Here is a 9,863-nt window from a genome sequence, read left to right on the forward strand (position 1 = left end):
AAGGGTACTAGGAAAGTTTTGCAATACAGCTTTGTTTATTTAATTTTTTCAAAGTAATTTCCTCTACATTCAATACACCTCTCCATCCTCCGAAACCAATCTTTAAACCAGTTCTGCCAAGTTTCACTAGGGAGTAAAGCACACTCGTTGTCCCAAGCCCGTAGAAGGTCCTCATCACTGGAAAACCGCCTCCCTTTTAGCTTCATTTTCACATGCGGGAACAGTGCAAAGTCGCAGGGAGCAAGGTCTGGACTGTAGGGAGGGTGCTCGAGAAGTTTCAGTCCTGTCGTGGTCAAATATTCGGTGCAGGCTTTGGCGCGGTGAGCTGCAGCATTATCGTGATGGAGGTACCAGGTGTCCATTCTTGACTTTGGCCGCAGGTTCTTCATAGATCCAATGACTTTAGGCAGGCATTGTTCAGTATACCACTTAGCTGTGACTGTCTTCTGCGTGTCCAAAACGACACGTTCCACAATTCCACTCAATTTGAAAAATACGGCTATCATTTTCTTCTTTACAGATCGGGATTTTCTGACAATTACGGGTGTGTCGTCATCATCAAAGACCCAAACTTTGTTTTGAGCCTTGGTTGGCACATCGTAATAGTACAGCCAAGTCTCATCACCTGTCACGATGTTGTTCACATACCGAGATTGTCCCTTATCAAACTTTTTTAACATCTCCCGACACCAAGTCACACGTCGTGTCATCTGCTCTTCAGTCAGTTGATGCGGCACCCAGAGAGAACAAAGTTTCTTCACGTGCAAATGATCTTGCAGAATCGAACGAATTGCTGGTGCATTTAGGCCCAAAGTATCCTCTATCTGTTGATAGGTCACTCGCCTGTTTTCGTCAAGCATTTTCCTCACAGCAGTAACTTTTTCCTCCGTAACTGACGTTCGTGGCCTTCCCGGCCTCTCAGAATTCTCCAGAGTGAAATTTCCCCTTTGGAATTCTCTATACCACCTGAATATCGTTGTACAATGTGGACAATCATCATCTAGTGCAAGAGTCATTTCTTCTAAACACTGGTCTATGGTTAAACCACGCACGAAATTATACTGCAAAACTGTCCTTATCTCATTTCGTGACCACGATGCCATCACAAGCACTTTACACTCTCACTACTAATGAATAACTGAGCCCATCGACTTGGCGCGGCGGCTACTATGCACGTATGAACATGTCTCAACATGCAGCAACAAGCAGCTTCCTGTGATTCATTGTTGCGTCATATTGCAAAACTTTCCTAGTACCCTTTGTACTAATTCTTCCATTACGAACCTAAGGGGGCATAAATTCAAATTAAGGAGAGAGAGATATGCGGAAATTTGCCTTTAGCCAGCGGGTGGTTAATTGCTGGAACAAACTTCCATCTGTCATTGTGGAAGTTGATAGGTTAAATAAATTTAAGGAGAAACCGGACAAACATTTATAGGGAATGGTTGTGTGAAATTTTTTTTTTTGGCTAATGCTGCTTATACACTTGCTTTCTTGCATCACATGCCACCACCACTACTTGTAGCAATTTCCAAGTCAACTCCCGCAAGTGCTCTTGGAGTGAAGATAATGTGGGTAACTAGATATTAAGACAACAGTAGGCTCGTTGATAGATATGTGAAAAAGATGTGGATGATATTGTTATTTAGATCATTTGAGCATGGGGCCCTGTTTGACAGAACTGGTTGAACATACCTGTGCCAGTGCTGTGTCTAGTAGTGATGAAGGAAGTCATAGCTACATATTTAATGATTCATAATTGAATCATTCCTTTTGGGTGCTTCTTCTCCCCACCCCTTTCAGCACACTAACCACACCATGACTAGATACACATATCCATCCTTCTATTTAAGTGACTGTATGAGACACCATACATTCTACCTACCTTAACTATAAATATGCCTGACATTAAAAAAAAAAAAAAAAACTGTAGTTCGTCTCATACTTTTATGTCTGTATGTCATTTGCTGAGGTCCAGCTCAATAAAGTGAGGTATGAAAGAACATAAGTTATTTAAAGTGGCCAACCAAAAGGAAAACATGGTGATACTGGAACATTAATAGTCATCATCATTGCTATTTTTGAGAAAAGAAGGGAACAGACCAAACGTTATTCAGTAACAGATGAAAACCTTTCTGAATACTGGATAAAAATTTAAGTCTAAGCAGCTTAAATACGGATGAGAATTCATAGATGAACCCCTCTTGGAATATGTATGTACAGTATATGTATTATGTCATGGCGGTTCCCTGGCACTTCATAATGTGATGGAGACTATGCCATGCTAGTCATTGTTTGTGTGCATGGTTGTTGTTTTTGGTTTTTAGCATTAGCAACTAAGGCCATATTGCTCCGGGATATGCGGTGATCATTCCCTGACCTTTCCGCATCATCCATATTTGGTGGTGACGGGCTCGAACCCCAGTCTAATCAAGAAGCATGTGCTACGCACTGCTGCTCCTTCCCACCTGGCTACGGAGGCGCCGTGTGTGCATGGATTCTGTTGTTAAGTGGTCATAATTATGGCAGTGGAATTCACCAACTGTATATAACTGAAACTTTATTAAAATAATAATCAAATAAAATAAGACAGGATAAAATTTTGTTGTAAAAATAAAATATACTAACAACTGTATAGTTAAAAGCGATAAAATGATAGATAAAATTAAAATATACAAAATATTTTAATTTAAAAGCAATAAAGCAACAGTAAAATTTCCGGTCTTCATGCATGTGTGGAGGATAATGCCCATGCTCCTACAGTAACATGTGCTATGAGTCATGATCCTGCTAATGTTATTTAAGGATGTGCCATGACAGCCAAAAGTTTTACTGTCGATAAGAGGCAGTTGCCTTTGAAAGCTATGGTTGTTTTATCACTTATGAACCTCTTGGAATATGTATGTACGGTATATGTATTATGTCATGGTGGTTCCCTAGAACTAGTTGATTTCAGCTAGTGCTAGGGAACCTAGCATTTCATAATGTGATGGAGACTCTGCTATGCTAGTCATTGTTGTTGTGTGTGTGGATTCTGTTGTTAAATGGTCATAATAATTGCAGTGGAATTCACCAACTGTATATAACTGAAACTTTATTAAAATAATAATCAAATAAAAAACCTAGTCAGGATCGTTAGTTTATTCTGAATTGAGACAGCGAGATTTAGAAGTTAATTAATACTTAAGTGTCCATAGATTTACCATTCGTAACTTGCGCCACTGTTATATGATATGTTATATCCCGAACTAGATAGCATTAGTATAGTATAGTATATAATATAATACTGTCAATTAATCAGCAAAATCTACTAATTTTGTTAAACTTCATTGTCAATTAAATTGTACTTTTAACTAAATACATATAACGACTTAGATTACAAATGAAACATAATTAATTAATACATAACTTGATACGGAAGTTATATAAACAGAACTCGTAGATAATATTTGATACTGAAAAATATATATAGCGTTATAAATGGATTGGGATACAAGTTTAGGGTTATAATTTTGTACTGAAATTGAAATTTTATTGAAATTAAATTGAAATCATGACTCAGACCAGAGCAGCAGAGCAAAAGGCTTAAGCTAATGGGATTGCTGTGGCTCAGAGGAGAACTGGGGATGGCGGGGGGCAGTTGCCCTCTGAAACAGCTTTTTAAAATGCACTGCTTGCATGATGTTTGTGGAGCAATCGAGTACAGGACATGATATTGCCATGGGGGATGTTTTTGTGTGTGTGTGCGTGATGCAAGGAGTGTAACGAAATCAGGCGACAACTCAGGGTTGTTATGGGCCTATATGAGAGCTTGAAGGAAAGGGTGGATGCCCTCGAAGGATATAAAGTGAGGGACCCATCAAGCTCTCAGCTGCCCACATCAACGCCAGAGCTTGCACTTGGTCATCATGCAACACAGCGGCAACCCCCAAGGCAGAATGCGTTGGTCCACAGGAACTTGTAGTTCGTGACTATTGTCAGGGAAACAGGGAACATGCTTTGTAAAAAGGATAGGTGGAACAGGACCAGGATATGTCTGCCAGGGGCAAAGGTTGATTACGTTGTAGAGTGGATATCACCTTTTAAGGGCACAAAAGGTGATATAGTTGTACATGTTGGCACTAATGATATTGAAAGAAGGAAACCGCCAGAATTACTTAACAAGTACAGGTCACTGTTGAAAAAAAGCCGTGAATTAGAGTTGAATTTGAAAGTGTCTGCAATTCTGCTAAGACATGATAGGAGGGAGTATATGAAGAGAGCCTTGTCGATCAATTCAGCCCTGAAAAGAGTGTGCAAGGCTCAAGGGGGAGAATTTTTTTCAGCCAGGTCTGTACTTGTTAACAGAAGGGACTGCTTCTACAGAGATGGGATACACTTAAATAGAAAGGTGCAAGAATATTTGCTGATGCTATCGAGGCAGTGTTAGGTGGGTCGAAAAACTGCTAGACTGGAGGGATATAAGGACTAACAGATTAACAGTAGCCACTGGCAGAGGTGAAAGTGATTCTTGCACTGCTTCTATTGGAAAGAGCAGAAGCCTGGAAAACAAGATGCAGGATATTTTAGAGACTGCTGGGAGTCATTGCAGTACAAGTAAACACATGGGTTGTGTTAGGGTAGCTAAGAAAAAGAACAGGTGCATGTATACTTGCGTGTACACACCAATGCTAGGAGTTTGGTAAATAAATTTGATGAATTTTAAAATCTACTAATTTTGCTCAAAGCATCAGAGGCAGATATTGTTGGGATATCAGAGACATGGTGTTACACAGATATAAGAAATGTAGAACTGGAATTTGGGGAGTACAACGTCTACAGAAAGGATAGACAGGTTATGAAGGGAGGAGGGGTTATGCTATTAGTTAAGAAACACAAAATCCAAGGAAGTGAAGCCAGTCGACATCGCTGGACAGTGCAGTGTCCAGTCAGTTTGGTGTGACATAAGCATTGGGAGATCAAAATTGAACATAGGATTGTGCTATAGGCCTAATGACTCTGATGAGTATAATAAGAAACTGTACAGGGAAATAGAGTGGGCCAGTAAATCAGAGTCTTATAATGAGGGATTTTAATTTCCTAGATATTGACTGGAATTTGTGGGTTGGTCACTCACATACTAGCAAGGCTTTTGTGGATTTATTGGATGATTGTTTTCTACATCAGCATGTTCGGGAGGCAACTAGAGGGAGTAATACTGTACTCTTGATTTGATTATCAGTAGTGATTCTTCATGCATTAAGAATCTGGAGTTAGAGGAACCACTAGGTGCAGTGATCACAGTGTGCTGAAGTGGGATTTACTCAAAGAGATAACTACCATCAGGGGTAAAGGGAAGGGTTATTGCTTTTGTAAAGGCAACTATGGTGGTCTGAGACAGTATTTAAATTCCATACAGTGAGACCAACTGATGATGTTACCAACAGCAAATTCAAAATGGGGAGCATTCAAAGAACTTATCTTGGAAACTACTAGGCTTTATATACCAACTAAGAAATATTGTTCAAGGTTTAGGCCTAAATGGATGTCAGATGAACTAATGAGACATATGGCAGAGAAGAAAAATGCATGGGATACATATAAATTAACATGTGACACAGAAGCCTTTGATAGATATAAGTTGATCTGTAACCAAGTTACAAAGGAGGTTAGGCAGGCGAAGGCAGATTACGAGAAATCTTTGGCAAGGGATGCAAAGAAAAACAGCAAAGAGTTCTTTACTTATGTAAACTCTAGAAGGAAGGGGATGAATCAGATTGGTCCACTTGATATCGATGGTTCAACTGTTGATGATCTTGCTCAGGTAGCTAACAAACTAAATGAATATTTTGCATCGACATTCACACATGAAGAGTTATTCAGCGAGGGGAATGCCAGAGGTGTATTCAACTCTGGCAGTAAGCTAGAGAATCTTGTAATAATTGAGAGTAAAGTGGAGGAGAAATTGTTGAAGAGAAACACAAGAAAGGCACCTGGGGTGGATGGGATCTATCCAGTTATAAAGGAGGCAGCAAAGGAAGTAAGCAAACCTTTAGTCATAATTATGAGAGCTTCCTTGGACTCAGGGAAGGTACCCATAGACTGGAGAGTGCAAATGTGACCCCAATTCACAAAAGAGGATCAAAGGCTGACACAAGTAATTATAGACCTGTGAGTTTAACTTCTGTTCCAGGAAAATTAACGGAGGCACTGGTTAAAGCAGCACTGCAGGATCATTTAGACAAGACTTCAGTCTTGTCTAAATGATCCTGCAGTGCTTGTTGTTAAGGGGAAGTATTGCCCTTATAAGGAGAAGTATAAGGAGGTGATTATTCCCTTGTATAAGGCAATGGTCAGGCCACGCCTTGAGTACTGTATACGGGTCTGGAGGCCTCATTTCAAGGATGTAGAGCTGCTGGAACGAGTACAGAGAAGGGCAACAAGATTAGTGAATGGAACAAAGAGTTGCTCTTATGAAGAAAGGCTTAAGTTTTGCAAATTACAGTGTCTGGAGACTAGGCACCAGCGAGGTGATCTGATAGAGGTGTATAAAGCCTTGAATGGTGTGAGCATGCTCAATGCTGATGGGATTCTTCTTCTTGCTCAGAATAATCACCTGAGAGGGCATAAATTCAAATTGAGAAAAGACAGATGTAGGATAGATGTGCGGAAATTTGCCTTTAGCCAGTGGATAGTTGGTTGGTGGGACGGACTTTCATCCTTTGTTCTGAAAGTTGATAGCCTAAATAAATTTAAGGCTCAGCTGGACAGGTATTTCGAACAAACAGAGGGTGAAGTGGAAGTTTCTTTTTTGGCTGATGCTGCATAAGCTTGCTTTCTTGCATCATATGCCTCTACTAATGCTAATGCTATAATTCTCTACAGTTTTATTTTTACAACAAAATTTTATTTTATTATTATTTTAATAAAGTTTCAGTTATATATGGCTGGTGTATTCCATTGCAGTTATTATGAGTCGGAATTTTCTCAACCCCAGAGGCCCATTTGAAGAATTAATTATTAAGTGGTCACTTTGCAACTAGCAATCAAGAAAGCAGATCCCTGTCACAAGAGGCAGGCCATTTAGATCAATGTTACTCTGTCTGGGTAAAAAAACCCAATGTGTAAAATAACATAAAAAATATAAATCCCATACTACAATGGGCCCAACTTTTCAGCACCAGCAGCAATGACCAATAAAAATCCCGCATGGGAGATAAGATGTCATACTACTGCCACCATGGTACCAGCAAGTGTTGATCAGTGAAACTCAGAAGGTAATCAGTTTCATTTGGGTTGGGAGGGTCATAACCATAAGGTAAATCGCATCAAGGTATAAATAATATTCAGGAGATCAAGCCAAGACATTAGATTACTTCCAAAATAGAGTCAAATCCCAGTAACGAGTAGATGTAGATCCAACACAAGAGATTACAAATCAGGGTGATTTAGATAAATCCTCTTCTTAAAAATAGTAATGCAAAATTCATTGAAGCATCTAAAATTTTCTTTGATTGATACAAAGTGGTGTTCATCTCCAGGCGTTCCAGTTTTTGCTACAAGATTTATTCTTTCTATTTGGTAGAACAGACAGAAAAAAAGTATGTGCCTACAATCTTTTACTTCCACACGATGGCAATGATCACTTTAGGAAAAACCCTTTTCCATGAGTTTTTGATTTAGGGAATCATGCCTTGTAAGCAAAAAACTGAAGTCTTTGATGAAACCACTTGACTATATGCTTAGAAACAAAAGTAAAAATAACATCTGGAGAAATGTCTTGCATAACACCCTTTGAACTGGAGCTCTATCTTCTTTCCAAACCTAGATTAAGAATGTACAGATTCTCTTTTTCTTCCAACTTAAATTTAGCAAAGTTTAAATTTAGCTGATAATCCAAAATATTTGGTATTTTGGAAATATCATAAATGACTTCAAAAATAACTTCTAAATTCAGAGATAATTTTACAGCAATGATTTGCACTGCAACTGTCAAAACAGTAAATGTGCATGCCAACTGAAGCAACATAATCTTCTTAAGGCTTTCAAAATGTCTTTGCACAACAGCCCTTGCTAGCTTTCAGAAACCACACCTGCCTTTTAAATCTCCATCAGAACAGGTAATTCAAGCTGTCAGAGAAATGAACTTTTAATCTTTTCTTTAATCTCTCATTTAGAAGAATTTCTGGATGAGAGGTATTTGTTAGAAAATGAATCCACAAAGTGGTACTGCTTCCATGTTGAACATTTAACTCAAAACTGCTTTTCAGATGTGACTCGTCGATTTATGTGTGCAGTAATTTAGTTTATGGTTTTGAGGTTCTGTATTCATTTTAATTTATTCACACAACACGTGGTTTTGTAGAAATAACTTCTCTAACTAAAAGACAAAGCACTGGTTTCTGATTAGAGAATTTAAAATGATTTACCTACGTCCAGAAAGAAAGCTGTTCAAGAACTTTGCTGGCATTACATACCAATGGGAACAAACTCCCATCTGTTGTTGTCAGGGTGGGTAGTCTGAACAAATTCAAAGAACTAAATAAACTTTTTTCTTTTTCTTTTGGTTGATGCTGTTCAAGCTTGCATTCTTACATCTTTTGTCACTACTACTACTAAACAAGTGTTAGTGCTAAAACTTGATGCTGGAGTAATTTCTTCACAGTAATATTTCCTCAGCAGCCTTTTGGGAAGTATATAATGCCTATTGCTACAGGCATTATGCACATTTCCCATCCTTGACATTTTTTCAAGAGGGCAATACTTGCACCAGTAATTTATTTTGTTCTACAAACTTTAAGGCATTCTAGGACAGAACCATTAAAAAAAATAATAAAAATAAATTAATCATGGAAGGCTTCTGTGAATGCTTATATAGTACATTGGCAGTTTCTTGGATGACAAGAAAAATTACATGGAATTCTTTCCATGTAATGGAAAGAAAGAAAGAAAAGGTGAAAAGAAGTCTGCTATTTTGGGATAATTTTTTGCTACACACAAATGTAATGTTTTCTATTACTACCATTTTTAACAATTTGTCGAATGAATAATAATAATCAGGGTTTTAATCGCACATCGCTTATTAGGTAAATTGATACTAATGGATGTTTGCAAACAATACACTGAATGGCATAATGCTCATATGCAGAAATATTACAAGTAAACGAAATATATTTAGCTATGCATTCAAGATACGTTAGTGGATATCTTTAGGCATAATGGAAATTCGAAGGAAAATCTGAATAAAGAATATAAACTATATGTCAGTTTTAAAATACCTCTGAAACAATTTCTCACCTAAAATACAGACTTCTGTACATTTGATGGGCTTCAAAATAATTGCCTTGTTCTATACTGGTTTTTAATTTTCCCAATACACGCTCCGATCCTTGTCCCCTCGGTTTGTTTGCCATTTTTTTATTATTTTTTTATTTTTTTGCGGTTGTTTATTCTATTTTAAATTATTCACACAATTTCCTTACCAAAACACTCGAACAAATGTTAGAACAAGCGATCTTGCACGCCTATTACAAACCAGGTGCCCAACTATGGGTAAGTTAAGCCTAACAGTTAACCTTTGGGTGGAATCAAATCTTTTAATATTTATCATTCAAAATAAATAATTCTTTTGGACATATTGATTTAAAATGAGGTTGTATCTCCACACACAACAACTTAATATGAAGAAATGAGTTTAGCAGATGTCAAGTAGTATATACACTGGTAACACACGCGAATATCACTAACACCTTTTCAAAAACGTTTCTTTCTGCAACACATTTTCGCACGCACGTTGATGACGTATCATCATTTTGTGTGCATCCGTATAATCAGATAGCGTGCTGTCCGCTTCCGCTTTGGGGGTTGACAAATAAGTGTAATGT

At 38.0% G+C, this 9,863-nt stretch overlaps 1 protein-coding gene across 1 annotated transcript in view; it reads right to left on the minus strand.

The window, feature by feature from the left end:
- LOC150076760 (Golgi to ER traffic protein 4 homolog) overlaps positions 1-9,742 on the minus strand; it is a 116,164-nt gene extending 106,422 nt beyond the window's left edge. The window contains exon 1 of the mRNA XM_090386855.1: positions 9,277-9,742. Coding sequence (XP_090242981.1) covers positions 9,277-9,392 — 116 coding nt within the window. The 5' untranslated portion in view covers positions 9,393-9,742. The remainder of the gene's footprint in view (positions 1-9,276) is intronic.
- Between the last annotated feature and the right edge of the window lie 121 nt (positions 9,743-9,863).

The sequence above is a fragment of the Mastigoproctus giganteus genome, chromosome 12 (assembly GCF_048544385.1).
Source record: "Mastigoproctus giganteus isolate SK-2022 chromosome 12, ASM4854438v1, whole genome shotgun sequence".
Taxonomy (NCBI): Eukaryota; Metazoa; Arthropoda; class Arachnida; order Uropygi; family Thelyphonidae; genus Mastigoproctus; species Mastigoproctus giganteus.